Source organism: Nomascus leucogenys, chromosome 8 (assembly GCF_006542625.1).
Source record: "Nomascus leucogenys isolate Asia chromosome 8, Asia_NLE_v1, whole genome shotgun sequence".
NCBI classification, from domain to species: domain Eukaryota; kingdom Metazoa; phylum Chordata; class Mammalia; order Primates; family Hylobatidae; genus Nomascus; species Nomascus leucogenys.
This window is the reverse complement of record NC_044388.1, coordinates 8,816,229-8,835,375: the sequence shown is the minus strand read 5'-3', so window position 1 is coordinate 8,835,375 and position 19,147 is coordinate 8,816,229. Positions and strand designations below refer to the sequence as shown.

General features: G+C 39.2%; 1 protein-coding gene across 7 annotated transcripts in view; it reads right to left on the bottom strand.

The window, feature by feature from the left end:
- Window positions 1-19,147, bottom strand: part of TFDP2 (transcription factor Dp-2) — a 194,424-nt gene that overhangs the window by 30,881 nt on the left and 144,396 nt on the right. For 6 of the 7 annotated variants that reach the window (XM_030816712.1, XM_030816714.1, XM_030816713.1 and 3 more), the window contains 3 exons: window positions 17,154-17,257; window positions 6,360-6,481; window positions 4,876-4,923 (listed from right to left, as the gene is read on the bottom strand). In XM_030816712.1, coding sequence (XP_030672572.1) covers window positions 4,876-4,923; window positions 6,360-6,481; window positions 17,154-17,257 — 274 coding nt within the window. Of the gene's footprint in view, window positions 1-4,875; window positions 4,924-6,359; window positions 6,482-11,953; window positions 12,088-17,153; window positions 17,258-19,147 lie in introns of those variants that run through there. The other variant, XM_030816718.1, reaches the window with a different exon arrangement.

Below are 19,147 nucleotides of genomic sequence, written 5' to 3'. Positions count from 1 at the left end.
TCACACCTGTAATCCCAGCACTTTGGGAGGCCGAGGTGGGTGGATCACGAGGTCAAGAGATCAAGACCATCCTGGCCAACGTGGTGAAACCCCGTTTACTAAAAACACAAAAATTAGCTGGCGTGGTGGTGCGTGCCTGTAGTCTCAGCTACTTGGGAGGCTGAGGCAGGAGAAGTGCTTGAACCCGGGAGGCGGAGGTTGTAGTGAGCCGAGATCACACCACTGTACACGCCTGGCGACACAGCGAGACTCCGTCTCAAAAAAAAAAAAAAAAAAGATATTGTATGATTCCATTTATATGAAATCAAATTATAGTCAAAATCATAGAAAGTAGAACAGAGGTACTGTGGGGGAGTGGGAAATGTAGTGTTGTTGCTTCATGGGGACAGAGTTTCAATACAGGATGATGAAAAAGTTCTGGAGATGGATAGTGGTGATAGTTGCCCAACAATTTATTATTTCTCCATGGTTCTTTTGGTTTTGAACTGACTTATGTTTTGTTGTCTTTTATGCTAAGTTTTGATGATTTCATGGCTTCATTAGCCAGTGTATTTCTGCAAATAAGATGCTGTAGTTTATGTATTATGTTATGTATTTCATCATCAATTATGGCTACAAAACCAAATTCAATATGAGAGGAGGTCATGTTTCCGAGCAAAACTAATACAAACTCTATTGTATTCATTTTACTGTTCTTCTTTTTTTTTACATTGCTCCTTGTGGAGCAGGACTACCCCATAGGTAATGTGCCCAGAGTAGCCTGTTCTTCATTCTTTAACTTACTTCCATTGTCACATCTGGTTAACTACTACTGCTGCCACCTTCAGAAATGGTATGCCTTTTCTTGAAAAAAATAGTTTAGGATGCTTATTTCACCATTAGAAAATGAGGATTAAAATAAAAGTTTACTTTTCTAATTTAGCTAATAATTTTAAATAATAAACCCAGGCTTGTTTGAAAAATTAAAATAACTGTAAAAATGTTATAAAAAATAAATGTCAAAAATCCCTATTTTGGCCACGCACAGTGGCTCAAGCCTATAATCCTAGCACTTTGGGAGGCCGAGGCAGGCAGATTGCCTGACCCCAGCATTTCAAGACCATGCTGGGCAACATAGTGAGACCTCATCTCTACAAAAAATGTAAAAATAGCCAGGTGTGGTGATGTATGCCAGCTACTCAGGAGGCTGAGGCAGGAGGATTGCTTGTGCCTAGGAGGTCGAGGCTGTAGTGAGCCATGATTGCGCCACTGCACTCCAGCCTGGGAAACAGAGCAAGACGCTGTCTCAAAAAAAAAAAAAAAAAAAAACCACCTATTTTTTCTTCATAGATTTTCTATATGCTTCTGGGTTACATTTGACAAATTAACCTTAATAAAAATTAACTCAAAGCAAAGACCTAAATGTAAGAGCTAAACCTATCAAACTCTTAGAAGAAAACATAGGTGTTAAGTCTTTGTGACCTTGGATTAGGCAAAGATGTTTTAGATATATGACACAAAAGCATAAGTAACACAAGAAAAAAATAAATTAAACATCAAAATTAAAAACATTTGTGCCTCAAAAGACACCATTAAGAATGTGAAAGGTCAATTCACAGATTGGAGAAAAACTCTGCAAATCATGTATTTAATAAGGGATTTCCATCTAGAATATACAAAGAATGCAAATCAAAATGCTTTAATTTTTATTAATGAGGTACCATTTCTCAAGAAGTGTTAGCAAAAACGTGGAGAAACTGGAATACTCATACATTGCTTATGGGAATGTAAAACGGTACAGCCACTTTGGAAAACAGTCTAGCCATACTCAACAGGGCTAAACAAAGAATAACTGTATGACCCAGCAATTCCACTCCTTAGTCTGAGCTTAGTCTATAAAAGATGGGTAGGAAAACACCACAGGGGCCCACAACATGAGGAAGAAAACTTTCCTTTTCTTCTTATGTAGTCCTGTCCCATTACCTAGTGGCTTACAACCTAGAAGTTGAGAGTTACCTGGCTACAGTGTTTAACTTCTCCCTGAGTTTCTAAATGTAAATTTTCATTGACCTACATAACACATAAAGTATGCAAACCATCTGTGTTAAGTGTCTCCTTCTAGTTACAGTTCCACCCAAACCCAACACCTAAAGAATATCTGTTACCATGACTTCTATTATAGTTTTACCTATTTTGAACTTTAAATTAAAATCATATAGTATGTACCCTTTTGTATCTGACAACACTATTTGAGAGATTCATTCACACTTTTCATGTGACTGTATTTCATTCATTGTATGAATACGTTGCAATTCATTCATCCATTCTGCAGATGGGCATTTGTTTGTTTCTAGTTGGAGGCTAATAGTGTTTCTATAAACTTTCTTGTACACATTTTTGGTGAATGTGTGCACAAATTTCTGTTGAGTATACACAAGGAACAGAATTGATGAGTTACGGGTATGTGTATATTCAACTTCAGCAGATACTGCTAACTCCCAAAATGACTGTACCAATTTATCCTGCCACCAGCAGTGTATGAGCATTTTAGATGCTTCATATCCTTGCCAAACTTAGCACTGTCTATCCTTTTCATTGTAGCCATTCTGATGGATGTAAAGTGGTATTGCACTGTGGTTTTCATTTGCATTTTTCTAATGATTAATGATGATAAGCACTTTTTCATGTTTACTGGCCTGTTAGTATTTTTTGCTAGAATAAAAAAATTCTGTTCATTTTTATATGCCCTTATATCTGGCAACCTTGCTAAATTCATTTTTCTCATAATTTGTCTGTAGATTCTTTTGGTTTTTCTTGGGATACAATCACATCATCTGCAAATAGTGCCATTTTATTTCTTCATTTACAATTCTTTTATTAAGGCTTTCCATTTTGTTTCTTGGCTTACTGCACTAGCAAGAATTTCTACTACAATACTGAATAGAGGTGGTGATTAACTAGGGGTCCTTCTTGTTTCTTATGCCAAGTTGAAAGCTTTTTATTCACTACTAAATGTAATGTTTGCTGTCAAGTTTGTGTGTGTGTGTGTGTGTGTCTTTTTTTTTAGTCAGAGTCTAACAAGGTGAAAAACCGTCTCTACTAAAAATACACAAAATTAGCCTGGCATGGTGGCACACGCCTGTAATTTCAACTACTCTGGAGGCTGAGACAGGAGAATCACTTGAACCCAGAAGGTGGAGGTTGCAGTGAGCTGAGATCAAGCCATTGCACTCTAGCTTGGGAGACAGAGGAAGACTCCATCTCAAAAAAAAAAAAAAAAAAAAAAAAGAAAGAAAGGAAAGAAAAATAAGCATAAAGAAAGAAAGGAAAGAAATGAGCATAAAGAAAAAAATGAAACACCACTGTGCTAAATCTTACTCATTTAGAACAAGGAATAAAGAAAAATACATGTAGCAATCTTCGTGGTTTGACAGAGGGGTGGTGGGGATACATTACAGAAAAGTTATATTCAAAACTTTTTAAAGAATGATAAAAAAAATGCTAGGAAAAAAAGCCACTGGACCAAATGTAGAAAGAGAAAGTTGAACCAATGGCTATACTATAAATTTAACCTAACACTTTTATGTGTTCTCACTTACAGATCTTTAGAATTCTTACTTACAAAGGAGAATAAAGAGAACCTTGGTTTTTGTACTGTTTGCAGTGCAGAGGTGCCACCAATCATAACTGATAAATAGTTCCATTTTAAGGCCTTAAACATTGCTAAATACCTCTGTGCAAGAACTTGTTCTGTTGCCCTTTCGAAGGATAAACACCAGTAAAGACCAGTTTGAATTGGAAAGAGGACTTTCCATTAGAGAGTAAAGAACATTTCATTTCTATGATACAGCAGCTCCTCAGAAGTGATTGTATCTGTTGAAAACGATTAGGACAAAGAAGCAAGCAACAAAAGCCACGAAGGAACTGAAACAGCACTAGTGTCAGGGCAAGAAAACACACATCCTTTATACATATTCCCATGGTTCTCACTCAGAACCTAGTCACTTTCATTTTAGACTGAATTCTAACACATTTGGCCATCTAGTTTCTCAGGGCACAGCAAATCAGAGATAGCATATTAGAAAATGTAGGAGTTTCTGACGTGCTAGGCATTTATGTTTTACTTAACAAACTACAAGTGATTCTGATGCACCGCTAGAATGGAGAAGCCACTGTCCTAATATTCTAAGATAACATGAACTTTCCTTATGCCCAACATATTGCTTAAGAAACAAGCAAGTTTGTTATGATTTATAAATGTTTTAAGAAAAACTTAGCCGGGTGTGGTGGCTCACGCCTGTAATCCCAGCACTTTGGGAAGCTGAGGAAGGTGGATCACGAGGTCAGGAGTTCGAGACCAGCTTGGCCAACATGGCAAAACCCCGTCTCTACTAAAAATACAAAAATTAGCCAGGCATGGTGGTGTGCGCCTGTAATCCCAGCTATTCGGGAGGCTGAGGCAGGAGAATTGCTAGAACCTGGGAGGCAGAGGTTGCAGTAAGCCGAGATCACGCCACTGCACTCCAGCCTGGGTGACAGAGCAAGACTCCATCTCAAAAAAAAAAAAAAAAAAGAAAAAATTGTTAAAGTTTGGGCACGTTAGGGTAATGTGGAGTATTCACTTTGATAGACCTCTTCATCTCCCAGATGGAAAGAGGGGAGAGACTAAAGGACATACTACCAATAGTCAATCTGCTCACAGGGTAATTTCTACTTAAACCATACAGATACTATGAGTGAACTGGGGCACTCAATGCAGAATGAAATAATGGCAAAAACTGAAAGAAGTTAAAGTTACATGAAGAAAAACATCGCATTAAACCAGAGCAGTGGCAACGCCAACAGCCTCTCTATATAGCTGAATCTTCCAAACAAAATAGTTAGACTTATACTCACCTTTCTGAAAAATCAGAGTCTATAAATTTTCTAGCCCGTTTTCTATCACTAAAAAGGAAAAAAGATAGCATAAAAACAATACATACTTAAATACAATTTAATTTCATTAATACTTTATTATAACTTGTCTAAAATTATACACTGAATATATTCAAAGACTAAAACTAACAAATACAAAAGATAGGTACATAAAATAAATCTTAATTTTATCATGTGAACAAGATATCACAACATAATAATCATAAGTTGAAAAGAGCTCAATGAATAGTTAGAGAGGAAAACACTGCAGACTTGCAAACAAGATAGAGAAAAATTTTCTTCACTCTGCGACATACTGACTATAAAAACACCAGACACTCCTGCCACCTCCAATATAAAGCACAAATGAGGCTGAAAACATCCAGACCCTGGTCATTTCCAAAGTGGGCTAACACTGCTGGCACAGGCTTGGCTTTCATGTTATAATCTTTCAAGGCTATAGAGAAATCCAGGGTAACCTTACATCTACATAAGAATGTTCATAAGGATTGAATAACGCCCATAGGATTACAGGTAATTCTGTCATTTCAGCTCATTTGATAATGGAAAAGTATGCATATACAAAACTCTTCTGTCTTTAATGTATTTGTGTTTGTACATGTGTGTAGGCATGTATTTATGTATATTAATATGTATAGATATTAAAGCACTTTGCCAGAATTATTAATTCACTTAATATCCTTGAAGCAAGGAGATTCTTACTGAACTAAGATTTACCATCTGCTTGCTCAAACTCACATATGACAGAATCACCAATGCAGTATTCCACCATGTAAATAACTTCTAAAGTAACAAAACGTCTAAGGTAACAAAATGAGGTTTCGAGTAATGTATCTTATTTATTTTTCTTTTATGGAAGTATGAGGTGCTAAAATGATAAAGAGTGGAGAAAGGTATAAGTATTTTACAGGCAAAGATGAAACATATAGAAGTTTGTACTAAACGTGACAAATTAGTAACAGAAGGGACATTGATTCAATTGCTCAGTGTTTAAAAAGAAGAGGAAATTTACTAAAAAAATTTATTTGGACTCTTTTCCTACCCTTTTCTGGTTTTTACGGAAATAATTCATACAGGAAATTCTGAGTGTAGCCAACACTTAATATTTAACTCCTTTTTTGTGTGAGTTAAAAATACATAAAAATATAGTTTTTATATCTCCAAAGCAGTTAAATGTTATAATAATAAAAGTAGACCTATTCCAGAGTTTAAAAAGTCACAGGGTTTAGTTATGAGTTATTGTACTGTTTTTTTTCTGTTTAAAAATAGTTGTTCCAGAGATTATTTATATCTAAGATATAAAGTGAAATAAAATAGGTGATTTTAAAGGAAAAACATTTGTTTTTAAGAACTAAACAAACAAGAACAGAAGACAAGACAGTAAGAAAAAAATGTCTAAACTTTTTTTTTAAGGTTTTAAAAATAGTAACTTGCAACACTCTTACCCAGGGACCCAGCCAGTAGCTTCTGCTATGTGTGTCTGAGTAACCATTGCTGGTGCAGGGGTATATGGACTCCCAATCAGAACACTTCCTGAACTGGTTAGTCTCTGTGGTGTGCTTATAATCTGTAAAGTTAGGAACAAAGAATATAATATTCTTAATTATTAAGAAAAGCCTACAGGCAGAAAATAACATTGATTGCTAACCTACATATGAGGAAACCTTGCTGCCTAAAAGGCACTTAATGTCAGTCATCTAAAAATATAAGCAATGCCTTTGATTTACTTATATCCTAGGATCTTAAAGCACAAGTATCCTGAATACTGACATGAGGTCACAATGCAGGTTTCAGCAAATAAATGGCAATCTGGAAGGATTAAGTAGAGAACTGATAATGCTTTAAAAATCAGAAAAATGAAAAGCTTTCTTTGAAACTGAGGAAATGAATTGCAGTACAGCTTGATTTACCAGAACCAGAGCAACAGCAAATCAGACTTCCACAGTCCATCATACGGTATACACAAAGATACTATCCAGCTTGGATTATTATATAGATGCAATTTTATCCTTTTATAAAAGAGTATTGGACCGGGAGCAGTGGCTCGCGCCTATAAACCCAGCATTTGGGAGGCCGAGGCGGGAGGATCACCTGAGGTCAGGAGTTTAAGACCAGCCTGGCCAACATGGTAAAAACCTATCTCTACTAAAAATACAAAATTAGCCAGGTATGGTGGCATGTGCCTGTAATCCCAGCTACACGGGAGGCTGAGGCAGGAGAATCACTTGAACCTGGAAGGTGGAAGTTGCAGTGAGCCGAGATCGCGCCACTGTACTCCAGCCTGAGCAAAAAGAGCAAAACTCCATCTCAAAAAAAAAAAAAAAAAAAAGAGTATTTCATTTTATTAAATACTCTTTGAAGACATTTTAAAGACCATAAAACATTCTACCATGTGGATTTATTATTCTCTATTAGATATATATGCATTTTTAATTATTCACTATTATAAAGAATGCTGTGATAAACATTTTTGTACAAAGACCTTGCCCTTAATTTCTATTTCCTAAGGCTAGATTCCAGAAAGGGGATTAATGGAACCCCTAAAGACTTTTTTAGAAAGGTATCTTATATGTGTTACCAGGTCTTAAAATTTTCACTGGTTAAAAAACAAAACAAAACATGTTTTTCCCAAAGACATTTATAATAATTAATACAAAAAAAACTAGCAGCCTAGTAATAGCTTTAGAAGTATTTTCATGTAAAAAAAGGGGAAGAGGCATGCTCCAGTGAATGGGGATATTAATGAAACATGATTGGCCCCTATTGGATAATTGTTGAAGCAACTGCTGGGTATATAGTTCTATTTTTGTAAAGTTTGCAAGTGTTCATGATAGTAAGTTTTAAGTCCCAACTGAGAGAGAAAAATATCTACAGGGACTACGTGTAACTGTTAATAAGTCCTCAAACAAGAGAAATAGTTCTATTTCTACTGCCTTATGCAAGACAAAATGCTAATTAATTTTTATCTCCCTGACCAAATGAAACATGTTTCTGCAGCCAGGGTGAATCATTAAGTTCATTGCTAACTTGCTCCATACATAACTGAAGGGAAGGATTAATAAGCATTTCAAGCTCTTTATTTGCATTTGAAGGAAAGAGTCAAACAATAACCTCTGAAGCATAAAAACATTTCAGACCTAGTTATTAAAGTCTAGTCAACATTTATTCATTTACCAAGTATTTAAGAACCTTAGTTAGTGTCTGTTTTTGTTTGACTATGTTAGTTTGGGGCTAGGGAGATGTTAGTACCTAGAAATGTTTATGAAATAGTTTTAATCCATTCATTCCATAGTTTAAAAAAATAAAAACAGAAGTTAATAATATTGACAGATGTCTGGAGAGTTCTGATTATGTACAATACACCAAGGGTATTAAATAAGGCACTCAGAAGTTTGCCTCATGAGAAAACATAACATAAAAACAGAAAAACAGAAAACATAAAAACAGACAACGTGTCTGTACCTCGCATCAAATTCTGCCTTGCATTCCAAGTATGCTTGCACTTCCCACTCCACACGTCTGGTCCCACATCCCCACTTTCAGTGCATCCCCTATTTCAGTGTAGGATCTTTAGGGGTGGCGAGTACCTTGCTAAACTATGTCCTTTGCAGGGTTTAACACAGTGGTAGGGGATGCTCATAGGAAAGGCACAATAAATATTTATTAACTGGGATAAAATACTCAACTTTTAAAATAATAGGGAAAAAAGTAACTTCATTTATTGATATGCTAAAAGGTTTATATAAAATCCACTAAAAAAATACAGCATAGTTTCCACCAATCACTACATCACATTCTCTATCATGCTGACCTTGGGTATGGACAATTTATAAAGAAAAATGTGAGTTATTTGATTAGCCTCTGGTCAACTCTATTCCTTGAACAGCAATGTCTACAAAGCTATTCTAAGCATTCCAATTTACCCTTGAAACAGATTGTATGACTACTGTAGTATTATTACTAAGGAGATATTTTTCTATATGGTATTAGCAGCCTGCATGCTTGGTTTTGCTGATTTATAGGGCTTTGTAGAAAAAAAAAAGAAGCTGGGCATGGTGGCTCATGCCTGTAATCCTAGCACTTTGAGAGGCAAAGGCAGGCGGATCATTTGAGGTCAGGAGTTCAAGATCAGCCTGGCCAACATGGCGAAACCCCAACTCTACTAAAAATACAAAAATTAGCTGGGCGTGGGGGTGGGCACCTATAATCCCAGCTACCTGGAAGGCTGAGGCAGAAGAATCACTTGAACCCAGAAGGCAGAGGTTACAGTAAGCAGAGATCATACCACTGCACTCCAGCCTGGGCGACAGAGTGAGACTCCATCTCAAAAACAAACAAACAAAGGCCGGGCGCGGTGGCTCACGCTTGTAATCCCAGCACTTTGGGAGGCCGAGGCGGGCGGATCACGAGGTCAGGAGATCGAGACCACGGTGAAACCGCGTCTCTACTAAAAATACAAAAAAAATTAGCCAGGCGTGGTGGCGGGCGCCTATAGTCCCAGCTACTTGGAGGGTCTGAGGCAGGAGAATGGCGTGAACCCGGGAGGCGGAGCTTGCAGTGAGCCGAGATTGCGCCACTGCACTCCAGCCTGGGCGACAGAGCGAGAGTCCGTCTCAAAAAACAAACAAACAAACAAAAAGAAACAAAGAAAGGAAAAAAGAGGAGGAAGGGAAAGCGGACACAGAGAAAAACTGGCTATCTTTATGAAAATGACTTTGAAAGTGAATTCTAGTTTACATTTTCTTTTTTTCCCTCCCTCATTGTCAGATTGCTGGCTGATATTCTTTGCTGATCGGAGAGTGATTAGCAACACTCTGCTCCTTTCTCTTAGCACAGGGCCTGGTACATAGCAATTCCTTAATAAACATTTCCTACATGAACAAATTAGAGATGACACACTCGAACAGGAAAGATAGGGTCTAAGAGTATGCGAGATACAGTAAGTTCCTAAACTAAGATAATGAGAGTGAAACTTAAGAAATAAAACAAAAGGAAAATCAAGTAAGACTTGAACAGCCACAGAATATAAGAAAATTGGTTTACAGGGTGATAAGCCAGTCATGCTTTGTAACCCTGAACCTTAATTTTGAAATCCCAGGCCAGGCACAGTGGCTCACTCCTATAATCCCCGCACTTTGGGAGGCTGAGGTGGGTGGATCATTTGAGGTCAGGAGTTCGAGACCAGCCTGGCCAACATGGTGAAACCCCATCTCTACCAAAAATACAAAAAAAATCAGCTGGGTGTTGTGGTGCACGCCGGTAATCCCAGCTACTCAGGAGGCTGAGGCAGAAGAATCGCTTGAACCTGGGAAGCAGAGGCTGCAGTGAGTTGAGATCGTGCCACTGCACTCTCCAGCCTAGGTGACAGAGTGAGACTCTGTCAAAAAAATAAAAAAAAAAATTTGAAATCCCAAACTGAAGTATTAAAAGTTGGAGGTAAAAATATACTTTTAATATAATTCACTTGATATGCTAAGGAAAATGGAGTTTTAAATTTCAGAGTCCTCCTACCAAAAATCCAGACATCCTTAATTTAAATGTTATCATGTGGTTTCTCTGACAATAGAATTAGTTACGCTGGGAAAATCACATAGCAATTGAACATTATTCTGAACATTTTCCTGCCCTCAATCAACATATTTTATGTGCTACTGCCATCTACAGTTAAAAAAAGCCAAGAGAGCATATGTATTCGAAAGGGAAAAAAATTACAAAATTATAAAGTGGTATATTAAGAGATTTCACTATTTGATGGAATTTTGGTTTTCACTATAAGAAGCACGCAGTTTTTACTCTTCTGAAATAAGACAGCCATGAGATTATCTTATACAGTTGACCCTTGAACAACATGGGCTTAAACTGGGCAGGTCCACTTATACATGGATTTTCTTCCACTTCTGCCACCCCTGAGACAGCCAGACCAACTCCTCCTCTTTCTCCTCCGCAGCCTACTCAACAGGAAGACATCAAGAATGAAGACCTTTATGATAATCCACTTCCACTTAATGAATTATAAATGTATTTTCCTAATGATTTTCTTAGTAATATTTTTTCCCTAGGTTACTTTATTGTAAGAATACAGTATACAATACACATTAACATATGAAATAACATTAATATAACATAAAATGTGTTATTCGATTAATTATGTTACAGTAAGGCTTCTATAGTCAATAATAAGGTATTAATAGTTAAATTTTGGGGGAATCAAAAGCTATCTATGGATTTGTGACTGCACAGGGGCTGTGCCCTTATCCCTTGCATTGTTCAAAGGTCAACTGTATAAATAATCTTAAGATCTATAACATATAACCATAAGACAGCCTGTAAGAAAAGGGCAAGTATCTCAACTAAAATAGGTACTGCTAAACTAGTTTCCATAGCCACAGAAAACTTTTCATGGGGACTCTGGAAATTTCTATCTACCATTAAGATCTGGCTTCCAAAAGATCTTTACTAAAAACATGTAAAGTTTAAAGGGCAAGCACAAAAAGAAGGCTAAGAAGCAAATGGGTGAGTTTCTAATCCAAGAATTCTTTTTTTTTTTTGAGATGGAGTCTGGCTCTGTTGCCTAGGCTGGAGTGCAGTGGCGTGATCTCAGCTCACTGCAAACTCCGCCTCCCGGGTTCATGCCATTCTCCTGCCTCAGCCTCCCGAGTAGCTGGGACTACAGGTGCCCGCCACCACGCCCGGCTAATTTTTTGTACTTTTAGTAGAGACGGGGTTTCACCTTGTTAGCCAGGATGGTCTTGATCTCCTGACCTTGTGATCCGCCCGCCTCAGCCTCCCAAAGTGCTGGGATTACAGGCGTGAGCCACCGCGCCCAGCCTAATCCAAGAATTCTTTAACTAAACAAAAACTTTTTAAAAAATCATGGATGAGGGAGTTAGAGAAGCGATAAATGGCTCTAACTGGGTGTCTTAGTCCATTCAGGCTACTATAACAAACCACCTTAGACTGGGTAATTAATTTTCTTTAAAGTCTTCTGCAAGGAGTACAAAACTGGGTAATTTACAAACCATAGAAATTTATTGCTCACTGTTCTGGAGGTTGCTGAGAGGTCCAAAATTAAAGTGCCGGCAGATTCAGTGCCTGGTGAGGGTTTATTCTCTGCTTCAAAGATGATGCCTTCTGGTTGCATCCTAATAGCAGAAAGGGTCCAGGGCGCTCCCTTCAACCTCTTTTATAAGGGTACTAATTCCACTCATGAGGGTGAAGCCCTCATGACTTCATCACTTCCCAAAAGGCCCCGCCTCTTAATACCACCACAGTAGGGATTAGGTTTCAACATGAATTTTTGGAGGAACCCATTCAGACCACAGCATTCAGTTCCTGGCCCTCTAAAATTCATGTCTATTTCACAGGCAAAATACATTCATTTCATTCCAATAGTCTCACAAGTCTTAACTCCTTCCCAAAATCAGATATGGGTAAGACTCAAAGGTGCAATTCATCCTGAGGCAAATTCCCTCCAGCTGTGAGTCTGTGAAATCCAATCTGTTTCCAAAATACAATGATGGGACAGGCACAGAACATGCATTCCCATTCCAAAAGGGAGAAAACAGAAAAGAAGAAAGGGATAATAATAACAGGTCCCAACCAATACAAAACCCAACAGGGCAAACATTAACTTTTAAGGCTTCAGAATGATCTTCGACTTGATATCCTGACTTCTGGACACACTGGAGCAGGAGTTGGGCCCCCAGGGTACCAGGGGCTCCCACCCCCATGACTTTATTGGGGGCAGCCCATGCTGCAGTTCTCCTGGGTTAGAGTTTGAGTCTTCTGCATGTGGCTCTCCCAGGCTGGAGTTGCATGCTGGAAGCTCTGCTAGACTAGGGCCTCAGGGAGTGACCCCGCCCCCCTCAGCTCCACTAAGCTTTGCCCTGGTGAGGGTTCCCAGCGGTGGCCTCACCTCTGTAGCAATTCTCTGCCAGGATCTGCTAAGGCTCTCCAGGGCATCTTTTGAAATCTAGGTGGATGTTATCATACCCCGCAGCTTGTGCACTCTGCACCCACTGGAGATGGCATCACTCAGACACTGCCAAGGTTCACCACCTGTGCCATCTAGAGGAGCAGCCACTGTGACTTGCACTATACTTGGGCCTACTGGAGCCACACCTGGAATGGCTAAGGAGCACTGTGCCAAAATTTGGGGAGTAGACTTGACACAGTGCCAGGAAGGGATTGCCAGGGTTTCATTAGCGCCTGAAGCCCCTCTTTTGATAGTTCTGTCCCCCATGCCTTGGCACTCTGGGCCTGTGATGGGAGGAGCAGCACTGGTAATCACTGAAATGCTGTGGGTTTATTCTTCCATTGTTTTGATGAACAGCACCAAGCTTCCACCCAGGCACGCTAATCTCCTTATCAAAAGGTGACTAGGCCACTCTTTTGGTGTTCTCTCCAGAACATGCTTTTTTATTCTTCACATGGCCAAGCTGAGAATTTCCCAAATCTTCAATTCTGATTATAAATTATATGTTTAATTCATTTCTCTCTTCTCACATTTTACTATAAACAGCCAAGAGAAGCCATGTTGATCCCTAAACACTTTGCTTAGAGATTTCTTTGACCAAATATCCAATTTCACTGCTCCTAAGTTCCTCCTTCCACAAAACATTAAAATAGGAAAACAATTCAGTGAAGTCCCTTGCCACTTCTTTGGTTGTTGTTTGGTTGTTTTATTTTATTTTTTTGAGATAGAGTCTCACTCTGTCAGGGTCCCTATAGCCTTGGACTCTTGGGCCCAAGTGATCCTCTCTCCTTAGTCTCCTGAGTGGCTAGGTGCCACCATGACTGTTTTTTTTGTTTTTTTTTTTTTTTTTTTTTTTGAGACAAAGTCTCGCTCTGTTGCCCAGGCTGGAGTGCAGTGGTACAATCTCTGCTCACTGCAAACTCAGCCTCCCAGATTCGAGTGGTCTTCCTGCCTCAGCCTCCCAAGTGGCTAGGATTACAGGCACCCGCCACCATGTCCGGCTAATTTTTGTATTTTTAGTAGAGACGGGGTTTCACCATGTGGGCCAGGCTGGTCTCGAACTCCTGACCTCAAGTGATCTGCCAGCCTCGGCCTCCCAAAGTGCTGGGGTTACAGGTATAAACCACTGCACCCGGCCTAGCTAATTTTTTATTTTTAGCTTTTTTTTTTTTTTAGTAAAGATGAGGTCTCACTATGTTGCCCAGGCTGGTCTTAAACTCCTGGGCTCAGGAAATCTTTCTGCCTTGGCCTCACAAAATGTTGGGATTACAGGAATGAGCCACTGGGCCCAGCCTTTTGCTACTCTGTAACAAGGATGGCTTTTCCTCCAGTTTCCAATAACATGTCCCTCACTCCTGTCTGAGACCTCATTATAATGGCCTTTACCATCCATATTTGTGCCAACATTCTGTTCATGACCACAGAGGTAATCTCTAAGAAGAGTGAGGCTTTCTCTATAGCTCTCCTCTTCTGATTGCTCACCAGAATCACCCTTAATGGTCCATTCATCTCAAGAGGCTTTTTCCAGCCTATTCCTCTGAACTCTTCCAGCCTCTGCCCATTATCCAGTTCCAAAGCCACTTCTACAGTTTTAGGTGTTTGTTATGGCCACACCCCAGTTCTTGGTACTAATTTTTGTCTTAGTCTGCTATAACAAAATACCTTAGCATAGGTAATTTATAAATGATAGAAATGTATTTCTTACAGTTCTGGTGGCTGGGAAGTCCAGGATCAAGACACTAGCAAATTCAGAAGGCTCACTCTCTGCTTGTAGTGTCTTCACTACAGGAAGTGAGGCAGAAAGGGGCAAAGAGCTCCCTTCAAATTTTTTTTTTTTTTTAGACAGAGTCTTGCTCTGTCTCCCAGGCTGGAGTACAGTGGTGCGATCTCTGCTTACTACAACCTCTTCCTCCCGGGTTCAAGCGATTCTCCTGCCTCAGCCTCCCGAGTAGCTGGGACTACATGTGTGTCACCATGCTTGGCTAATTTTTTGTATTTTAGTAGAGATGGGGTTTCACTGTGTTAGCCAGGATGGTCTCGATCTCCTGACTTTGTGATCCACTCACCTTGGCCTCCCAAAGTGCTGGGATTACAGGCGTGAGCCACCACACCCGGCAATTTTTGTATTTTTAGTAGAGATGGGTTTCACCATGTTGACCAGGATGGTCTCCGTCTCTTGATCTCATGACCCGCCCGCCTCCGCCTCCCAAAGTGCTGGGATTACAGGTGTGAGCCACCACACCCGGCCTCAACTTCTTTTATAAAGTCACTAATCCCCTCCATGAGAATGAAGCCCTCATAGCTTAATCACTTCCCCAAGGGCTCTACCCCTTAATACCACCACAATAGGGATTAAGCTTCAACATGAATTTTGGAGGGACACATTCAAGAGACAGCAATGGAGTCTTACAACAATTAAGAAACCAAAAACGAAATTCTGATTCCTGCCCAAGAACTCAGAACTGAAAAAAGGACCTCAGAAGTAGGGGGACAAATTAAGTACTTGGGATGGCCCAGTTGAAGGTAGAGTTCCAAATCGCCTCTCCTTCTTGTGACCTTTGTTTTGCTGATCCTGAGATTTACAGTAACTGAGTTAGTAGCACACATCACTACTTATTATTAACAGAACTGGACTGTGTAAGGGCTAAAATGCACATTAGTTCAAACTGACGATGGGAGAAAAATTATACATGCTTCCAGAGGAGAAATTCAAATTGGGGTATAGCAGCATTAAACAAAAAATAATACAAAATAATCTCTCAAAACAGAAGAGTGCTGTAAGGGCAAGACTCATAAAAATTTCAGTATGTTTAATTTTGGTGCTTATATAATCACATTTCAAAATGCAGATTTTAAAGTCAGGTGCTTTATCTCATTTGCACCTATAGTAGTGGCTGAGGAGGGGCAAATGCTTGGCAAATGTCTGAAAATATAACCTGAGCTACCTTGAAATGAGGGCTCTTATTTGAGCTTAAATCTCTATGAGGTTTGGAGCTAGACTACATTCTTCACATAGTTACAGTAAATTGTGTTGTATCTTTAGCTTGATTTCTGCAGATAATAAACAGTCCTCAACTAACCAAGGAAAATATCATGTCTAGAATGTGCACTGAAGTCTTAGAGACTTTCTGAAACCATTAGGTATGTTAAAAGATATTTTTGTCTAAATAACTTTGCATTTAACATAGTCCACAGTGCTGTTGTACATTATGGGCAAAATTTATCCTTATTGCTCTATAGATGAAAAGGTGAAAACACCAGCAACGAAAAGTTATTGCTTAAATATTTGAGTACTTTTACTAATGGTGGGTGAGGCCATTTAGACATAGTTTCAGAGTAGTGGAATGGAACCTTGCTTATAAATAAGTCTTCTGAAAGTGCTACACAGTTCATGCTCTAGCATAATTAATGAATGTCTTTAGAGAAACAGTTGTTTTCCATTTTTCATTCATTATTTCTACTGCTAAAGATTAAAATAAATTGGTATATTGTTTTTTCCCCAAAAGTCTTTAATGAAAGGAGTTTTAAATTAATAGCTCCAGATGTAAATTAACTGTTGGGTCACAGATTCCATTAATGTGAGAATACATAGTTTAGAGTAGTAAAGGTTATTTTATAAGAAAAAGAAAAAAGGAGAAAGACATAAAGCATAATACATTTCAAATCAATTTAAACAAGTAAATACAAGAGAAACCTCATATAGAGAGCAAAAGACTTAATACTACACATCCAGAATCCACAGATTCAAATATGTGAAAATTAAATATTAAAGAGCACACAATGTTTCTCAAGCTCAAAACTTGACCAGATACATTCAGATAAAAACAGAACGTTTTTTAAAAGTGACTCAGATAACTGAAACTAACTATAATTTTTTCTTTTTCTTTTTGAGACAGGGTCTTGCTTTATCACCCAGGCAGGAGTGCAGTGGTGCAAACACGGCTCACTGTGGCCTTGACCTCTTGGGCTCAAGCAATCCTCCTGCCTCAGTCCTCCAAGTAGCTAGGACTTCAGGCATGCGCCACAGTGCCCAGCTGTTTTTTGTAGAGACAGGGTTTCACCATGTTGCCCAGGCTGGTCTTGAACTCCTGGGCTCAAGTGATCCACCTGCCTCGGCCTCCCAAAGTGTTGGGATTACAGGCGTGAGCCACCTACCTCGCCTGGTTTAACTGGAATATCTGATCAAACATATTTAATGAAATTATCCTTTAAATTAGTCTTGGCTAAACAAAGTTTCGATTCTAAGATTTGATAATTTTCTTACCATTTGGGGTCCAACATTCACATTTATTGGTCCTAAGGTTTTTGGTAAAATCTTCGTAGGTGAGTTGGTATTGGAAACTGGAAATGCAACAAATGAAATGTTGCCTGAAATGATATCAAAACATTAAGTTAGTATTCTGCAATACCAAGGCCATTTTCTAGCTATATACACCCATGGTCCTAATTCATTATGTTGAGATAATTTATAATTATCTTAGGAAGCATATTATGAACAAAATATACCTTACTGAAAAGTCATACTAATGACTGCTTTGTTGTAAGGAATACAATTAATTTTGCTGCATAACTAATCTTATTTATATTTTATTGAAACTCTATAGAATAGTTCCAATTATTTGACAACTAACTACAAAACTTTCAGTTAGTCTTTTAGAGGAAAAATTTTTTAGAGAATATGTAACACAAATCACAGTTTATATCAGAATTGAGAAAGAGATCTTTAATAGACATGACAGAACAAATAATATACTTGATGATGAAACAGAACATGAAAAGTAAAATGACTATTCAAATTTCTTTTTTTTTTTTTTTTGGGGGGGCGGAGTCTCGCTGTCGCCCAGGCTGGAGTGCAGTGGCGCGATCTCGGCTCACTGCAAGCTCCGCCTCCCGGGTTCACGCCATTCTCCTGCCTCAGCCTCCCGAGTAGCCGGGACTACAGGCGCCCGCCACTGCGCCCAGCTAATTTTTTGTATTTTTAGTAGAGATGGGGTTTCACCGTGGTCTCGATCTCCTGACCTCGTGATCCACCCGCCTCAGCCTCCCAAAGTGCTGGGATTACGGGCATGAGCCACCGCGCCTGGCCTCAAATTTCTTTATAGTATAAAACGTTGAGACTAAAAGCTAACATATTTTCAAACTGTCAAATTAGTAATGTTTTAGGGTTTTATAACTAGAGAAAAAACATGGTGCTAACTAGTTATTAATACTAGAAACAGTGGGATCTGTACCGTGTTTTCAAGTGATTTCAGTATTTTAAATTTCAAATTAACATAGCAAACTGCTACCAAGAAACTTCCCCCCAAAAGGAAAAGCCAACCTGTTATTTTCTGAACTATAACATCAACTACTTAATTCCCCCGATAAACTTCAGCTTATCAATGTTTCTCTTAGAAGATAACAGTGTAACAAAATATATCAAAGGAGATCATCCAGGAAGTATGTGAAAGAAGGCCAACACTAAAACCCTGGGGACAAGCAACATTTAAGGGTAGGACAACAAAGACATTTCCTTCTTAGTTGCCTTCCTCAGATGACCCCCATCTTCCAAAACTTGACCACACTCTTTAATCCCCTTACTTTTTTTTTTTTTTTTTTTTGAGATGGGGGTCTCACTCTGACACCCAGGCTAGAGGACAGTGATGCAATCACAGGTCACTATAGCCTCAAACTCCAGAGCTCAAGTGATCCTCCCACCTCAGCCTCCAAAGTGGCTGACACCACAGGCATGCATCACCACACCTGGCTAACTTTTTTATTTTGTAGAGATGGGGTCTTGCCATGTTGCTCAGCCTGGTCTCAAACTCCTGGGCTTCAAGCAGTTCTCCCCCTTAGCCTCCCAAAGTGCTGGGATTAAAGGCTTGAGCCACGGCACCCAGCCTAAATGACTTCTTTTTCTTTTTTTTTGAGAGTCTTGCTCTGTCGCCCAGGCTGGAGTTCAGTGGCACAATCTTGGCTCACTGCCACCTCTGCTTCCCAGGTTCAAGTGGCTCTCCCGTCTCAGCCTCCTGGGTAGCTGGGATTCCAGGCACCTGCCATCATGCCTGGCTAATTTTTGTGTTTTAGTAAAGATGGGGTTTCACCATGTTGGCTAGGCTGATCTCGAACTCCTGACCTTGGGTAATCCGCCTGCCTCAGCCTCCCAAAGTTCTGGATTACAGGCGTGAGCCACCACGCCTGGCCCTAAATGACTTCTTTCATTTCTGCTCTGCACTTTCTGCCTCTTCAGGGATCTCACCCATCAATTATCTACTCTGT